Below are 19,348 nucleotides of genomic sequence, written 5' to 3' on the forward strand. Positions count from 1 at the left end.
CAACGGTGAAAAGGAAGAGCTACTCCGGAGGGCTCTTGTCAGTGGACTCCTACAGCGGCATGGGCCTCAGCAGGTGCCCAACCATGCCCACTCTTGCCGCCAGCCCTGCTCAGAAGTAAGCCCCACTGAGTTTAGTGGGACATACTCCCTGCAAGCACGTGTAGGATTGCAGCTTAAGTGATCATACCAGTGGGTCGGATTGTATCCTCTCTATTAACACACCTCCCCGAAAACATAGACCTTGGGCATTGTGCATTAGTTGTATTTTTATGCCCTTGTAAAGTTGAAGATGATGTACAGATTGCTGAGAAGCATTCTAACATCCTTAGGAGCAGAATATCAAATTACTGTAAAATATAAACCCACCCACAACAAAATCCTATGCATATTTATTGGAAGCAAGCTCCACTAAATCCAATGAGGTTTATTGCCAAGAAAGTGTTTATGGGATTCCTGGTTAACTGTTACTATAATATCTACATCAGGGGTGCAGAACCTCTTTCAGCCCAAGGGCCAAATTCCATTTTGGAGAAGCTCATGGGTGCCACATCCCAGTGGTGGGCGAGGCCGAAGGCAAAATGGATGGAGACAAAATACCCCAATACCAGAATATTTTGGTTTAAAGCTTCTCCTGCCAGGCACTCAGGCTTAGGAGAGGCATTCCACCCTTTTAGAATGGGGGGGGGACTACATAAAAGCTAGGAAGCCAAATGATCAGTGGTTTGGAGACAGGGGCATAGCCCTCTGGGGAGCCCCAGAAGTCTGATTTGACCACCAAGCCTGACGTTCTGCACCCCTGATCTACACCAAGGAAGCCCATAGTGTGGACCTGTGTAAACTGTGTAAATTAGATTATTATCCCATTGTGTGGGTACAGTGGGATAATAATCCTTAATTTAGGGAGCGCCTTCTTCCCTGTATCCCAGTCCGCCACCTGAGGGCTCTCTGCTGCGGCTGCCTAATGTGACACTGGCAGCCACACGTGAGAGGACCTTCTCCTTTGCCGCCCCTCAGCTGAGGAATGAACTGCTGGTTGAAATGCGCCTGTTGACCTCCTTGAAGGTCTTTAAGCGGGCATTAAAGATACTATTATTCCAGCAGGCCTTCCCTTTTTAGAACTCTTCTTCCCTTTGCTGACTTTTGTATACAGTTTTTAAGCTGTGTGGTTTTATTGTTGGATTTTTATTTATTTTTTGTTAAATTGTTTTTAGTTCAAAGTTGTTTTTAGTTATATGTTGTTTGTATATATTGTCCATATGCTTTCATGTAAATGGCTTTTAAACTTTGTATATTGTATTTTAATGTTTTAACTTTATGTTGTAAACTTAATGTTGTAAACTGCCCAGAGAGCTTTGGCTATGGGGCAGTAGAGAAATGTAATAAATATATAAATAATCCCATGGGTGTCACCCTGAGGTCTCTGGAGAAAGGGTAGGATACAAAGTTTAAAAATACTCAGAAGTTATGTGTTGCTGGGGGCGGGGTTAATGGTGTTCCTCTACATATAATATTTGGAATTGATGGCAGTTTTTTGCTGGACTATTATGAAGTTGTCGATTCGTCTGTCTTCAAATCTCTGTGTATTTCTTCTTCTACCAGAAAAGTTTATTTTGTCAGTCGATTCAGTTCTGTCTTGCACTTGGTTAATTTCCATGATATGTTACTTTAGATTCAGAAGCTTGTCATTTATATTATAAATGTGGCTATGAAGATCTAGATATTATTTTTCTTGCATCCATTTCCCTTTAAAGCATTTACATATATAACACACCTTGGCTGGAAGCAGATTTCCATGTTGACTGTAAAGAATGGAAAGAACTTGATATATTTCAAAAGTAAAGGAATGCGTTGGCTTGGGGGGGGGGGAGTTCCAGTTAGAACTTGAATGACCTGACTGGCAAATTTTGCTCTTGTCACTGTAGTATGTAAATTTTGGGCAACTTTTCCACTTTCTTACAGTGACTGTGAGAGCACTAGAGATTTGAAAAACAGGATGCTTTCATTTGGATGGTATGCAGTTAGCTTGGGGTAGATTGCTGCAATATTCCTGTAGTTGCTCACTCTGTGTGATCTGATTAGGAGCTTTTCTTATCAAAGCTTCAAAAATAAAGACTCGTCAAACTGAAAGGCCTTGGATTTCTTTGACTACTCAGCTGGTGAAAGACATTTCCACAAATTTTGCTTGCATCTTCCAGCAGTGTAAGGAGGCTGTTGTGATGCCTTCTTCTTCTTCAATGTACTTTGGTTACCTCCTGGATTTCTCAGTGACATCCAGTATCATCAGTCATGGGATCCTTCTAGATTTTACTGAGGACACTGTTTTCAGTCATTCTGTGTCTTCTTCGCAGATAGAATCCAGAGGTTGGTGCAGTGGGGACAATAGTTTGGTGCTATGAAATTTGCTATAGTGTTCCACAAGGTTTGATATTGCCCCCTATACTGTCCAACGTATACATAAAACCATTGGGCAAGGTCACCCAGAGTTTTGGAGCTGGGTGTCATCAGTATGTAGATCTGTCTTCCCAACCAGGTGCCCTCCAGAGGTTTTGTACTAAAGCTTCCATAATCCCCAATCATTGGCCATACTGGCTGGGGTAGATGGGAGTTGTAGTCCAAAACACATGGAGGGCACCAGGTTGGGGATGACACCCACCTCTATTTTCCTTTTCATTGGGTCTAGGTGTAGCTTGGGAGTCCCGAAATGGTGCTCAGAATCAGTAATGGGCTGGATGAGGGACTAGTTCAGTCCAGACAAGACAGAGGTGTTGTTGGTTAATAGCTTATCGGTCCAGGGAAGTGATATTCAATCTGTTCTGAACATGGGTGCACTTCCTTAAGAATCAGGTTCGCAGTCTGGATGCTCAGATGGTGCCTATAGCTCATAGTGCCTCCCACCAGCTTCTGCTGGAATCCCAGCTGTTTCCCTTGACTAGTAATATCCAGGCTTGATTACTGTCATATGTTATACATAGGGCTGCCTCTGAAGAGCAAAGTACAACGGTCACGGTAGCCAAACTGTTGGCTGGGACTGATCACCAGGGGTTCACGTCGCAACCGTATTAAAAGCTCTTCCTTGGCTGTCGGTTATTTGGGAGCTGGTTTTGGCCTTTAAAGTTCTAAATGGTCTGGGGACTGTGGTTTCTGAATGACCACCTTTTCCTGCACGGACCTGTCTGCTGATTAAGATCCTCATCAGAGACCATTCTCCAGGTGCCTTTTCTGTGGTGTTGTTCAAGTACTTATCTGCTTATTTGTTGAATCAATTTCTGTCTTGCTCTTCAGATAAAACCTCTCAGAATGGCTAACCCAATACAGACTAAAACAATAAACAAAAACACAAAAACAATTTTTGTGAACCGCCCAGAGAGCTTCGGCTATTGAGCGGTATAGAAATGAAATAAATAAATAAAATAAAAAATAAACAAATTTTTAAAACCAGTAGCAGCAGAAAGACCATCATGGAACTCCCTCCCTACATACATTTGCCTGGTGCCTTCTCTGTTATGTTTTAGGTGCCAAGCAAAATTCATTCTTTTTTTCCAGGCCTTTAATGCCATATTATGATATCTGCTTCCCTTTTAATCAACTGGCTTGTCTTTTTAAAACTGTGTTTAACTGCAGCTCATTATTTTTAATCTGGTTTTATTTTTTTAAAGAAGAATTTTGTACTGTGTTTTATGTTATGCATTTTTGATATTTTTGTAAGCCACCTGAAGGCTATCATGAAAGATGGGGTACAAATATTATAAATAAGCAAATACCTCATTTATCTTCTTGTATACTAGTGAGCCCAATGTGATGGAAGATTAAATCCCACCAAAGAAAAGAGGCTGGTCCGTAATCAGGACTTTGCTGGTACATAGGAACATGCATTTTACCAGGTCCAAGTATTTGTCCATCTAGGCCAGGACCTGTGGCTTTCCAGATGGTTTGGCCTACAACTCACATCAGCCCTAGCCAGCATTGCCAATAATGAGGGCTGATGGGAGTCATCCGCCAAAACATCTGAAGAAATTCTGCAGTGGCTTTGTACAAGATTCTTAGGGCTCAATCCTATGCATGTTTAGACAGAAAAAAGGCCTACACCTTCTAGCATTCCTCAGCCAGACAGTTGTAGGACTTTTTCTGTCTAAATATACATAGGATTGCACCCTTAAGCACACTCACATTCATTTCCTTGCTAATAGTAATACTCTGTTCCAAGTCAAACTTGTCAGAAGATAATGTCATGCTGTCATGGTGAGAAAATATTTAGTGCCCTCATGCCGAAAAGGAACCAAGCTACATAAGGGTCACTGTTTATATTCTTTTTAAAGTACAGCAGCTCTGTGTTGCATTTTGGTAAGAAGAAGGCTGTAAATTGTAGTCGGAGATTTGCACAAGACAGTAGAATTCTATACCTCCTTACTAATATAAGCTATACTATTACTGTCTTTCCCAGTTACTATACTAAGGCCCCAGCACTAAGCATAAATCAATCAATTGGACTTACTTCCAAGTAAAAATGGAGAGGGTCTCCAAAGCTATAATCACATGCATGAGTTGAATCTTCTGAATCTGTTATACTTCAGATGATGGGATATGCCAATATGCCAAAAACTATTATAAATTTAAAACTCATTTGTCATCTTTACACTGTTAATCTGATTTTCACCTGCAATTTGAAGTTCAATGAACTTCCGTAACAAAAATCTCCTTTTCCTGTGTAAGAGTATAATTGAATGGGGTCAGATGAGCTCTGAGTCATTAGTTATGTTGTGCTCCCTCTACTGACTTTACAAAAACACTGCAAAATAGCTATGGATGGGTGATGTCTTGCTGACAGTGTTGGAATAGTAAGCAACAATGAAAAACAAAAACATAGCAGTATTCTGCTCTTAAGCAATGATTGGAATGTTGGACCGGGACTGGAGAGACCCGGGTTCAATTACCCACTTAGCCATGAAACTCTCTGGATGTCCTAGCACCAGTCAACAGCTCTTAGCCTAACCTACCTTACAGGGTTATTGTTAGGATAAAATTGGGGAGGGGGTATTGACCATGTTCCTTGCCTTGAATCCTTTGGATGAAAGGTGGGATATAAATACATACATGAATGCATGCATACATACCTACATGCTGGTCCTATAAGCTAGGTGGGAATGAAGACAGCTTTGAATATGGAAGCATTAATAAAAATATGTACTTGTTCTGTAATAGAATGATAATTCCATGAGATTTTCATTCTATGAAGGTATCAAATATATTTGTAGCACAACCCTAGACAGATCATTTATTTGCATCAGCCACCAGCAGAATCCTGTTCCTTGCTTGCCTCACATGTGTCACAGGAGTAGGATAGATATTTACATAAACTCCCTTGCAGTAGCACAGCAATGTGGAAAATAGCTCCACTATGACATGCTGCTAGCCAAGCACAGATGTGGAGTGGCCAAGAGAAGTTCAGTTGGTATCCACTGTCTTGCAACCATCCCTTATGCCAGCATGGTGTTCCTAGTGGTGCCATGTGATCAAACTGTTAGATAAATATTTTGTATTCCAATGTCATAATTTAAATCTACATAAAATCCATGTATACCTTATTTTTCTATTCATTTTTGCTTAGTTATCTCTGGGGATTTCCTTTTGTTGTACTTTTCCTTTCCTGGTTTCGTAAATCCAGTATTAAATCAGGATGTTGTGGCTGCTTCATTTCACAACTCTAGGGACAAAATTTGATAGTATGGTCTGTTTGGAGAGAGAAAAAATATGTCTAGAATGCAGCACAGCAAGCCACTCAGGTTAACAAAGAGCAAGCATGGTTTGTAGTAAGGGGTAATTTATGACCAGGAATGTTTTTCAGTCCATGGTGATGTCTTATTTATTGCCATTACCATAATATAGTAGAATCACAGTGCAGGGGCGACCCTTACATAGTATCATACTATTATTCTAGTCACAATTCTTGTTCAGCAGGTGGGGATTCACTACAAAATGTTGCAGTATATCACCAGCCCCTGGGAGAGAGGAATTAGTCTTGTATGGATGCACATTGTGAGATGATTATTATTATTATTATTATTATTATTATTATTATTATTATTATGTACTGTTTATAAAGCACCATCAGTGCATGGCACTTTACAGAGTGCAAGAAGTCTGGTCCTTGTCCTGAGGAGCTTACAATCTAAAAAAACCTCCTCTGCATACTATATTATCAGTTTTCAGGATTAGGGGAAGGGGAGGACATCTGGCTGCCAGGCCTGTACTGAAGGACTTAATTATTTATTATACAATGGAAGTGTGATTTGGCACTAAATTCTGGTAACTGTGAAAGGGAAACATGCCCTTTCCCCCTCTGAAACCTCCCTGTATAGCAGCAGTAGGCAATCTTGTTGGGCCATGGACACATTTGGCAATTTGAGAAAGTGTCCTGAGCACCACTACAAAATGGCTGCCTTGGAAGGCATTGCAAAGGACAAGTAACCTGCCCAAAAGATTAAGTACAAGACAGAGGTAGGGTCTGAGCCCCAACTTGCTAAACAACTCCTTTGAACCCACAGTTTTCAGCACCAACAGAAACCTATGTCACAGGAAACCCAGCTGCTGGTAAGAAAATGTATTAATTTAGGGTGGGGGGAGGATAGGGCACCTGTGCGGGGTGCCAGGAAAGGTGTCTGGGATGCACTGGTGCTCGCAGGCACCACGTTGCCTATCTCTGCTGTGTAGCACTGGGAGGAGAGCTTTTTAAGCTCATGCAACATAGTCACCGATTCTTAACCTGCCATGTAGGATACTATAAAGTGTTAGGAACTCAAACAGGCCCATTTCCATTTTCCGTTTTTCACCAACTAATATCCTCAACATCCAATGACACAACTTCCCTCAACATTCCATAGGTCCTGGAAAGTCCTGCATACGTGTCCTTCTTGGAACGTTCCTGGGTTTTAACATTTTAATTTGCAAACTAATACTAATACAAACAAATATATTTATTTATTTATTTGATTTCTACCCCACCTTTCTACCAAAAATTGGCAGTCAGGGTAGCTATTTCTGCATACTTGGAGTATCCTAACGTGTGCAGAAAGCCTAACTTTGTTTCTGGCTGGCCCTGTTTCTCTTCTGAACTGAAAGGCACGAAACCATCCAAGTCCAGTATTAGAGGAAATGATGACGCATTTTAAAAGAAATAAATTACTTTTCTTCAGGCATCAATAAATTCAGCTAGGAACAATACTGAGGATGAAGGCTGACAGCTGATCCAAGCAAATGTAAAATACCTTCATGTCGTTCTTTGGAGATATATATTAGTTGTTATACAGAAGACCTTGATCTGCTTCTGTGTTCTCTTTCCTATAAACCACTTAAGAGTTTGTTCTTTGTCATCTGTCTTGCAGTCTTCATTATTACAGTGTGAGCATGTGTGCACATTTTAAATTGTCTCTGTGAGTGTGATGACTAGACACCTTCGCAAGACAATTTCTGTGACTCTTGGGCAGTAGGAAAAAATACTTCAGATTCATAGAAATCAGCATGGCAATTTCAGGAGCTGATTTTTTATTTTTTTTTATGTTCTAACACTGCGTGGGGTGTGAACTGCTTTGACCATACTGCATGAAAAAGCAGCATACAAATAAAATGATTGATTGATTGATTACATGGAACTAAATAATTCAAAATTCTTGGGTGCTATCATCTAATTTTTAGAGACCTAGACGCCAGGAATATTGCCACCCCTAGAAGGCATATTCCCAATACCTAGAAAGTAAAAGATGCATAACAAGGAGGAGAATTATAACCAAGAAATTTAGGCAAATTTTGTTTTCACACATTTAGTCGGTAAATCTGCTTTCTCAGGGCAGAATCCAATGGGGCACTTCCACCCCCGCTGATACCCTTCTGCACGTGGTGGAGCCCACCGATTCTGTTGTGGAGGTAGGACCTGCTGCTTACACAAGGGAGATTTACCACGTCCTAGAGGAAGCCCCAAAGCAAGCAGAAATGCTTATTTCTGGAAGGAGGCAGGTCAGCAGAGCTCCGCTGTGAGCTTCGCTGATCTTATGTGAGCTTCGCTGATCTGCCTCCTTCCAGAGACTAATGTTTCTGCTCATTTTGGGTTGCCCCAGGAAGTGCTAAATCTTCCTTCATAAGTGGTGGCGCTACTCCTGCGGGGTGCAGGAGAATCAGTGGGGGTGTAAGTGCCCCATTACATACTGCCCTCAGTTTCTATGACAGCAGCCCTACATCTTGGAGTAAGTGCCATTGAGACTTACTACTGCATAAACACTGTATGTTACATTAATAATTTGTTACAGTATATACAGGTGGCAAACAGTACTGGGGCACTACAAAGGGTGACAAATATAGGAAGGTCCCAGCAGTTCAGTGTCTTTTTGGGTATCCCTGGATTGCTGTTACTGTGATAATAAACTCAGCAGTTGGCCTGAGTCAAGGTGTGGGAGGGGTTAGATAACAAGGTATCCTGGGTCAATAGCCAGCATATACTGGCTGTCACATTGCCCCTTGTGTATGTGTGTACAGGCAAATGTCTCCTTTTGCAGTCCTTTTTCCTGGGATACCGTAGCCAAGGTTAAAGACCGGTACCTCATGTATGCTTAGACAGGGCCTTCCACTGGGTTACAGTTCCATAAAGCCCATTGGTACTGAGCTATATGGCTGGGTACATATGGGGCTGGGGAGGGAGGGTATTCACAAAAGGCTACAAAGCGCCCATTGTGAGACGCCCTTTTGTCTGTTCCTGTGGTGTCGTCATCTAAAATTAGTGTTGCCAGTAGAAGCCCCAAAAGATGGGATTTGTCTTATGGCGGCCTTGTGTGCATTTCCCCAGGGTGGGACTTGAACACACACCTCCTGTTTCCCACTGTGTTGCCCTTTTTCACTTCTTTCCTGGGCCACTTACAGTACTGATTCCCAGGGGAGTGGTTGCTTCCATTCCTCCTTCCCTCTGCCTTGCAAAAAGCTTGTTCCCCTCCCACAGTTACTAGTTCATATGTGTTGTGTGTCGTGTTGCTAGCAGTGTGTGTAATCAATGGGACTCCAGTGGGGCTCGAACCTGCGGAGAAGCCCCTGGGTTCTACATGCATGTTTCCTGACCACTGGAGCATAGGAGACCTGGGGACTGTGTGAGCAATGTGCTTGTGCTGGCTAAGGTGATGTTATTAGAGTGTTCCAGCCATCACTGTACATTCTTGGTGTCTTCTATTTAGGGATGTATGGATTTTGTTAAAGCTGTTCTGTCTGTGTTTCGCAGATTATGAGGTGTCTTTTGTACTGTCGTCCTCATTGATGGAATCAGATTTTTAAGGGATGTATGAGAATTTTGTTACACTTGTGCAAGTGTGCATTAGCACAAGTGTGAATTTTGCTCAAATCTCCCCCCCCCCAGTTTGTTTTTTTAATGGTCCAAGTCCACAGAATCTGCATGACTCAGAAAAAGTCCATCCACTTCAGAATCTGCAGGTCAGTTTCATAGAAATCCACACTCGTTTGAATCCATTGCAGGTTTCTCTGACATCCCTACTTCTATACATGGGTCATTTGCTGGGTAGGGGGTGCAGGGCTTGTCAGCATTCAACATCATGATTTGTGAGAGACAGTGGAGTTGCTGGGAATGCTCTGGAAGTGTCCGTTAATGTTGGTGGTCTTACTACTGTCATTTTGCTTTACGGGTATTGTTTTGCCTACTTCAGCCCTGGCATAGAGGCTGCTGGCATAGTATTGCACTGCCCATAATATCAGTCTGTGTGATTTTTTTTTTCATCTAAGCCACAAAGATCTATAGAAAGAAAGATTATTCCTCTTATTTCAGTCTATCCAACTTCAATAACCTGAACATTTCAGTAACTTGAACCCACCAACCCTTTCCTTTCTGAGCCACAGCTATTAGGTTTTATTTCTGAAAAAGAAATCTGATAAATGGCACCATCTCACCTAGTTTGTACAGACTGAAAGGTATTACAGACAAAATAAATTGAAGCAACTGAAAGGATATGAAATCAGGTCCTTCTGTTCAGTGTTGTTGTTTTTAAAGAACAAATTGAAGAAATAATCTTAAATGCTTAACGTTCAGGACATGTAAACAAACATTTTTGGACAACATTAAAAAAAATCTTAGGGCGCAATCTGATGCATGTTTAAAAAGAAAAAAGTCCTAAAATTCCCAGCATTCTCAGCATGGCTTTTCTGTCTTAAACATGCATAGGATTGTGCCCTTAGTGAATTCTCAAGCTGTGACAAAAAGGCTATGGTGGTCTCTGAAGGACCTTCTCCTTCCATATCAATCTGCCCATAATTTACAATGATCAGTGGAGGCCCTGTTATATGTCCTACCACCTAGAGAGGCTGGGTGGGTCCTTGAGACAGGGTCTTTTCAGTTAGGTTTGTTAACAGTGTGGCAATTCATGAGTCTTTTACATGAAGCAAAAATCCTGCACCCTTACCAGGGCTTCTTCTTCTGGAGTCTCTGCAGGATTACGATTGGCACAATACATGCGCTTTCCCTGCCCCCCCCCACACACACTTTTGGAGGGGAGGGCGTTTTGCTTTGTGGGCAAGTTCCATATGTTTCATTTATACAGCCAGTAGATGGCGCTGCAATATTGCGCTATTCTGGAAATGCTCCACATTTTTGATGGCGGTTTATATTTATTACTGCACTTTTGGCAATTTAAAAAAAGGCGGAATAAAGGTTAAAAATGACAGGAGAGGCACTGGAGGTTGACGACATCTTGAAAAGGACCCGCAAACTTCCATGAGTGACCAACCACGAGTGCACAATAAAAGCCTCATGTGAAGAAGGCCCTAATCTCACCTCATGACAGTAGCATCAGAATGGGAAGACAGTAATTGGTAACAGCTGCTTGGACAGTGAAGTCACACTTCCTGCTCCCTTGCTACATTGTGTCATTGTGATGGAAAGGTAAAAACAGCCTGAACACTACAGATGATGGGTCCCACATAGATGGCTTGAAAGATGCAATACATGTAAATGTAGGGAGGGCTTGGTTGTTGGGGAGAAGGTGTCAATGTGGCCCACATCCCGCCATGCCCATCTTCTTCTCTTTCCCACCAACCTAAACTGACTTTATACCATGGCTTTCTCCTAAGAAACCTGGGAGTTGTTGTTTGGTGAGGATGTTGAAAAGTTGGTATTTTAGAGGTCCACGTAGTTCCCTTCTCAGAGCTACAGAATTTCCAGGGTCCCACAGAGATAGGGAATGATTGTGAAATCCAGTTATATTTGTAGGAGAGACATATTACTGTCAAGGGAATCTCTTTCTCCCATCTGCCTCTTTGAGCTCCTACCCCAATTTTGGTTTTGAATTTTCCCTAGTCAAACCATTTCTGCTGAATGTAGGAAGCAGCAGTCAAAAGTATTGTATGGTGTATGTGTTACCTGTGTATTTAGTACTTCCCGAACAAAGAGTGACATAATCACTTAAAAAAAAAAAGATTCTTCCAACCTGCTCCAAGGCATGTTTACTCAAAAGAAAGCCCCACTGATTTCCATGGGGTTTTATTTCCAAATAAATATGCTTAGGATTGCACACTTCAAGGCATGCCTAGACTCACCCAGGTTACAGAGTACATCTGCTGCCTTCGCAATGACACCAGCTACTGTGAAATGTTTGCATATATCACAGAGGAAGTTAAAAGTTGACACAAGCCTCTCCTGCTTATTCTTATAGTCCTATCGTCGATAAAACATTGCTCCTTTTTTAAAGAATGACTTTTGGGCAGAAAGACAGGGTAGTGTTAGCTGGTTCAAAGTAAACAGTGTCAAACGGGTTCTTACTGTACAAAGGTGTAAAGTCCACACATGCCAATAGGTCCCAAGTTCAAATGAAATGCTGAAGGAAAGCTGTTTAAAAAAATCATGTTTGTTCTAATGTTTTATTTATTTATTTATTTATTTCTGGTGTGCTAATTAAGCAGTCGCTAATTTGAGAGGAGAGAGCTACTACCTCAACCCTGTTTAGGAGTGAGTAAGGAATAGTGGTGAAGGGTCTATGCTCGGATGTCCTTGGTTCAGATCACACTAGCTGGCCTTAGGTAAGCCATCATCTCAGTCCCTGCCCCCTATTTCCAGTATGGTATACTAATGCTGGACTGCCTTGTAGGATTGTTATAAGGGTTACTGAGATAATGACCTGGTTCTTGCATAACACTAACCCATGGTTCGTTTAAGCCATGGTTAACCCATGGTTTGTTGCTCTGCCCAGGCTTTGTCTGGCTGCAGATCAAACAAACTGCAGTTTGTTTTCTCTATCCCTGGGTTGTTTCTTTCCCTCCTTCACTTGCTCCATCTCTGTATCCCAAACGCCTTTGCAGGGCTGCATTACTGGAGTGGCTGTTTTATTTTTTTTACTGCTATTACCCAGCACCTCTGTAGCCTGGTGAAACAGCCCATGAACAACCTACAATTCTGGATTCACACATAATGGCAACCCATGGTTTAAACAACTCAGAGATTACAACCAAAAAACAAACCATGGGCTCTTTCTCTGGTTTGTTAATGCAGCTAGGTTCACACAGCCACCCAGAATTCAAAAACCCACAACATGGGTTAATGTTATGTGTAAACCCAGCCAGTAGTGCTTAATGTGCTTGAAATGCACTATATGGACCCTTATTGTTATTACATAGGATCTGGTCTGACCTCTCCTTTTAGACTGTATAGGTGTTCTATAGTTCTAGACCTGGGGACTGGACATTAGATTTCTGATGCTAGGTGAACAGAAGAATCTAGTTGCTTTTGTCACACCAGTAGTGAAACATATGGAGCTACTCAGTGAAGCCATAAGCTATGCCGTGCAGGGCCACCCAAGACGGACGGGTCATGGTGGAGAGTTCTGACAAAAGATGGTCCACTGGAGAAGGAAATGGCAACCCACTCCAGTATTCCTGCCAAGAAAACCCCATGGAACGTATCACAAGGCTAAAAGATATGACGCCGGAAGATGAGACCCTCAGGTCGGAAGGTGCCCAATATACTACTGGGGAAGAGCAGAGGGAATTTCCAAGTAGCGCCAGAAAGAGTGAAGAGGCTGGGCCAAAGCCAAAAGCACACTCAGCTGTGGATGTGTCTGGTGGTGAAAAGAAAGGCCGATGCTGTAAAGAACAATATTGTTTAGGAACCTGGAATGTAAGATCAGTGAATCAAGGTAAGCTGGAGGTGGTCAAACGTAAGATGGCAAGATCGAACATCGATATCTTGGGAATCAGCGAACTAAAATGGACAGGCATGGGCAAATTTAATTCAGGTGACCATTATATCTACTACTGTGGGCAAGAATCCCTTAGAAGAAATGGAATAGCACTCATAGTCAACAAAAGGGTGGGAAAAGCAGTACTGGGGTACAATCTCAAAAACGATAGAATGATCTCAGTACAAATCAAAGGCAAACCATTCAACATCACAGTAATTCAAGTCTATGCCCCAACCACTGAGGCCGAAGAAGCTGAGGTTGATCGGTTCTATGAAGACCTACAACACCTTCTGGAACTAACACCAAAAAAAGATGTCCTCTTCATCATAGAGGATTGGAATGCTAAAGTAAGAGGTCAAGAAATTACCGGGATAATAGGCAAGCATGGCCTTGGTGTACAAAATGAAGCAGGACAAAAGCTAATAGAGTTTTGCCAAGAGAACACGCTGATCATAGCAAACACTTTTCCAACAGCACAAGAGGCGACTCTACACATGGACATCAACAGATGGTCAATATCGAAATCAGATGGATTATGTCCTTTGCAGCCAAAGATGGAGAAGCTCTATACAGTCAGTAAAAACAAGACCTGGAACTGACTGTGGCTCAGATCATGAGCTTCTTATTGCAAAATTTCGGCTTAAATTGAGGAACGTAGGGAAAACCACTAAACCATTCAGGTATGGCCTAAATCATATCCCTTATGAATATACAGTGGAGGTGAGGAATAGATTTAAGGGATTAGACCTGATCGACAGAGTGCCTGAGGAACTATGGACGGAGGTCCGTAACATTGTTCAGGAGGCAGCAACTCAATCCATCCCAAAGAAAAAGAAATGCAAGAAAGCCAAGTGGCTGTCTGATGAGGCTTGACAAGTAGCTGAGGAAAGAAGGGAAGCGAAAAGCAAGGGAGAAAGGGGAAGATATATCCAACTGAATGCAGAGTTCCAGAGAATAGCAAGGAGAGACAAGAAGGCCTTCTTAAATGAACAATGCAAAGAAATTGAGGAAAACAACAGAATGGGAAAGACTAGAGATCTTTTCAAGAAAATTGGAGATCTCAAGGGAACGTTTTGTGCAAAGACGGGCATGATAAAGGACAAAGAAGGCAGGGACCTAAAAGAAGCAGATGAGATTAAGAAGAGGTGGCAAGAATACACAGAAGAACTATACAGGAAAGATCTGAATGTCCCTGATAGCCATGATAGTGCGGTCACTGAACTTGAGCCAGGCATCCTAGAGAGTGAAGTCAAGTGGGCCTTAGGAAGCATTAGTAACAACAAAGCTAGCAGAAATGACAGTCTTCCAGCTGAGCTATTTAAAATCCTAAAAGATGATGCTGTTAAAGTGCTGCACTCAATATGCCAACAAATTTGGAACACTCAACAGTGGCCACAAGACTGGAAAAGGTCAGTTTACATTCCAATTCCAAAGAAGGGCAATGCCAAAGAGTGTTCAAACTACCACACAATTGCGCTCATTTCACATGCCAGCAAGGTTATGCTCAAAATCCTACAAGCTAGGCTTCAGCAGCATGTGAACCGAGAACTACCAGAAGTACAAGCTGGGTTTCGAAGAGGCAGAGGAACTAGAGATCAAATTGCCAGCATTTGCTGGATCATGGAGAAAGCAAGAGAATTCCAGAAAAAAAGTCTATTTCTGCTTCACTGACTATGCTAAAGCCTTTGATTGTGTGGATCACAACAAACTGTGGCAAATTCTTAAAGAGATGGGAGTACCAGACCACCTTACCTGCCTCCTGAGAAACTTGTACGAGGGTCAAGAAGCAACAGTAAGAACCGGACATGGAACAACCGAGTGGTTCAAAATTGGGAAAGGAGTATGACAAGGCTGTATATTGTTGCCCTGCTTATTTAACTTATATGCAGACTACATCATGAGAAACGCCGAGTTGGATGAATCACAGGTCGGAATTAAGATTGCCGGGAGAATTATCAACAACCTCATATACGCAGACAATACCACCCTAATGGCAGAAAGCAAAGAGGATCTAAAGAGCTTCTTGTTGAGGTTGAAAGTGGAGAGTGCAAAAGCTGGTTTGAAACTCAACATTAAAAAAACGAAGATCATGGCATCTGGCCCCATCACTTCCTGGCATATAGAAGGGGAAGAAATGGAAGCAGTGACAGATTTTACTTTCTTGGGCTCCAAGATCACTGCAGACGGTGACTGTAGCCATGAAATTAAAAGACGTTTGCTCCTTGGGAGGAAAGCTATGGCCAACCTAGACAGCATAGTAAGAAGCAGAGACATCACTTTGCCAACAAAGGTCCGTTTAATCAAAGCTATGGTTTTCCCAGTAGTAATGTATGGCTGTGAGAGCTGGACTATAAGGAAGGCTGAGCGCCGAAGAATTGATGCTTTCGAACTGTGGTGCTGGAGAAGACTCTTACGAGTCCCCTGGACTGCAAGGAGGTCAAATCAGTCCATCCTAAAGGAAATCAACCCTGAGTGCTCATTGGAAGGACAAATACTGAAGCTGAAGCTCAAATATTTTGGGCACCTAATGTGAAGAGAAAACTCCCTGGAAAAGACCCTGATGCTGGGAAAGATTGAAGGCAAAAGGAGAAGGGGACGGCAGAGGGTGAGATGGCTAGATAGCATCACCGATGCAATGAATATGAACTTGAGCACACTCCGGGAGAGAGCAGAGGACAGGAAGGCCTGGCGTGCTATGGTCCATGGGGTCATGAAGAGTCGGACATGACTGAACGACTGAACAACAATAACAATGGTTAAAATCCTGTCACTAGAGTGTGGCATATAAGGATTAATTGAAGTGATAATGGAGAGGGATTCTGAATATTTGTAGAGTGTATTCCTTCTACCACAAGATGAATAACCACAAGATGAGCTCAGTGACTGTGACTTTCAAGTAAGCAATAAATCAGTACTCACACTGGACATGATTCTCCGAGAAGCTCTCCCACACAATTCGCATTGAATGTACAAGACTGCGGTGGTGAACTTCCTTGTACATGATGCTTATTTTGCTATGTTACCTGGTCACTCCATGAATGCATTTGATTTTTTTCACCCATGGCGAAGAGATGACTAGCCTACCAGACTTGGTGTGACTAAAGAATAACTACATCTAAATAAACAACAGATTTTCTTTATGTTTCATGCAGAAAATGTTGGAAGGTGGAACATTTTGCTAATAACTTTGTTCACATTAGGATGTAATAACAGATATAAAGGGATCTGATGGCAAATTGTGGATTAATTAACCCATGAATTGCAGGGCCGTGTGCCATGTCCAAGCTGCTTCCTGTTTTCATTAACCATCTTCGAATGCTGCCTTCAAGGGTTGTTTCCATGACATCTGAACAGGGGCACTTGGGGTTCTTTGAGGGTTAAACAGCCCAAGTTAACCCAAGAACAAGCCATGACAATAGATTTGCCTCCCTGTTCTAAATCAAATCCAAAAGCTTTCTATGATAGGGGGATTAACATATATGACAAAGATTTAGCTGTCAGGGTGGACACTAAGCCCATAGAATCCCAGAGTAGTTCTGATTCTGAGGAAGAGCAGCCGCTCCTGGGAGAGGAGCGCACTCATCCTTCCCACGGCCAACAGCTGGCAGGGATTCCTCCCACCGGCATTCCTAGCATAGATAGCAGTTCCAGGAGTGAGAGCGCGCGGGAAGCAGACTTGCTGGACGCGCAATGCCGACGCAGGGAGCAGCGCCAAATGGAGGGCGTGGAAAGGAGGCATAGTGCCCGGTTGGCGCGCAAACAACAGTTGCGCCCGGAGGATCCAAGGGAAAAGGGGAGGGACTCTCCCTAGCCCATAAGTTCAGGGTCTACCAGTGATTCTCCTTCAAATGGGGACCAACTGTTCCAACTTAGGGCATAGGTACTCTGCTGCTCATATCTAGTTGCTAACAGTAGAGTTGTTAAGTTCTAAGAGAAGAATAAAGCTTTGAAAAGAATCCCTTTGTCTGTGTCTGGACTTGGCTACTGGATTAGACTGAGAGAGGCCTCCAAAGAGCCCTTGACATTAGCTAGTGCAAAGATTTTTAGCAACAACAATAATAAGACAAGAGACTATGGGCACTCACTATGTTTTCCTCACCCAAGCGTCATATAGGGGTAAATGGGGGGGGGGATAATAACATTAGCTGTATCATACTGCCTGTGCAAATTGTACTGAAGTGAGATAGTTACTGCAGTAGGACCAGAATGAGATGAAGGTGCTGTAGTTTCATAATAGGAATCCAGACACAGCCTATGCATCTCTACTCCATTTCCCCCATTTTGTATTTTATTTGTTTGTTTATTGAAATAACATATATCCTATCTTTCCATTATAAAATAGTGCCGAAGGTGGTGAACAACGTTTTTTAAAAAATACATTTCAAACAATCATAACCACTGAAAGCATTCAAACAATTCAAAATAACAAGAAATAGTATGGCAGATAAATTAAAACCACCAGTCAGCATAAGAAACAAAGCTAATAACCAGCCCTCCTATTCTGAGGCATAGACTTTTTGCATAGAACATATTAAATGGTAATATATCAACAACCAAAATTGTGCTTTGGCCTTGCTCTATTCTCTGTTTTCACTTAACCATGGATTGGCAATTTTCAGGGCACAAACATTGGCTTGGGGTCCAAGGAAGAAGTGCTCATCTGTGCTGTTGACTTTTTTCTCAAGTGGCGCTCTCCTACCCATGCTGCGTGGCAAACTGCTTGCAATTGTGGACCATTTCCAGAGCTGTCTGTGGCCTGGCATAGGCATCTGCTATTAAAAAATAATAAACTCTCACTGGGCTTGTCTGAAGTATCTCGCTTTCGATCCAGGCCTTTGTGATTTGGTTTTATCTACCTTCCATGCCCCCGTTCTCAACATTCACTCTTTCCCACTACTCCTTTTCTGGTACATTAGTTTTATTTTGGCCATGATGTATCCATGTATTAAGGAACTATATTGATGTAACATTTTGCTTCCTAAGCTGTGTGTCTCATCCTTCTCCCTTTTTTCATTTTTGTTTCAGGGTTTACAATGGTTGATACAGAAATGCCGTTTTGGCCCATAAACTTTGGAATTAGCCCAGTGGACCTTTCTGCAATGGATGACCACTCCCATTCCTTCGACATAAAGCCTTTTACCACCGTTGACTTTTCCACCCTTTCTTCACCACATTATGAGGACCTTTCTCTCGCAAGAACTGACCAGACAGCCATTGACTACAAATATGATGTGAAGTTTCAGGAGTGCCAAAGTATGTCAGGTTTTTATTGTTTAATTGCTTCTAATCTTTTTGGGAGTGCTTCAGGAGCTCTCATTTTCAAAGATTATTTTGAAACAAAATATTTTCAGCTTTAGTTAAACAAAAAACGCCGTAAATACTCAGTCACCTATGTAGCTCACCATTCTGTAGATGATATGGGATGCAGAAGCTATATTTTTTTAGGAGTATGATGGCATGGCTATATGAGAGAAGAGAACTGACTTGTGAATCTAGGTTTTATTTTAATTCTTTCCCCTTCAGCTGGTCAGTCATCATTCTTTCATTTAAGGCATAGGTAAGGAACCTGTATCCCTCTAGATGTTGCTGCACTACAACTCCCACCACCCCTGATAATTAACCATGCTGGCTGGGGCTGCTGGTAGTTGGAGTCCAAGATCTGGAGGGCCACAGGTTCCTCACTCCTGATTGAAAGAGAAGCAGAAACTACTCCAGCTAATAAGCTGATCTGCTGACTGGCTTGTGTTCCATTTTCTGTACTACATGGCAGCAAAAATGTCTTTCAGCTAAAATGGCTGGGTAGTTCCCCATGGCGTTACCCAACAACTCAGCCATTTTACCCTTAAGACAAGTTTGTACTGTGGAGAATGTATTCAAGAGATATTAATGATTATGCTTGTTCTTTCTAGAAAAAATCTCTCCCTTGTTCCCCGTTTGCAATAATTAATGAAGGATAAAGCTACCATGTCACTCACACATTTTAAAAAGTTGAAGAGAGGAAATTCATTAATAAGTGAGTTGTTAAAATATGTTAAGGCATAGGTAATATGTGTTAAATGAACATGAGTATGAAAAAGTAATAGTAGGTAAGAATATATCATGGGTGCAGGGAATCAATATAATAAAATGTGCTTTTT

General features: G+C 42.1%; 1 protein-coding gene across 2 annotated transcripts in view; it reads left to right on the top strand.

The window, feature by feature from the left end:
- Positions 1-19,348, top strand: part of PPARG (peroxisome proliferator activated receptor gamma) — a 95,034-nt gene that overhangs the window by 39,402 nt on the left and 36,284 nt on the right. For both annotated transcript variants that reach the window (XM_084839869.1, XM_084839870.1), the window contains exon 2: positions 18,237-18,464. In XM_084839869.1, the coding sequence (XP_084695995.1) occupies positions 18,237-18,464 (228 nt within the window). The remainder of the gene's footprint in view (positions 1-18,236; positions 18,465-19,348) is intronic.

This window comes from Heloderma suspectum, chromosome 2, assembly GCF_057233095.1.
Source record: "Heloderma suspectum isolate Gila_16-S chromosome 2, 16-S_ref, whole genome shotgun sequence".
In the NCBI taxonomy this organism is placed as follows: domain Eukaryota; kingdom Metazoa; phylum Chordata; class Lepidosauria; order Squamata; family Helodermatidae; genus Heloderma; species Heloderma suspectum.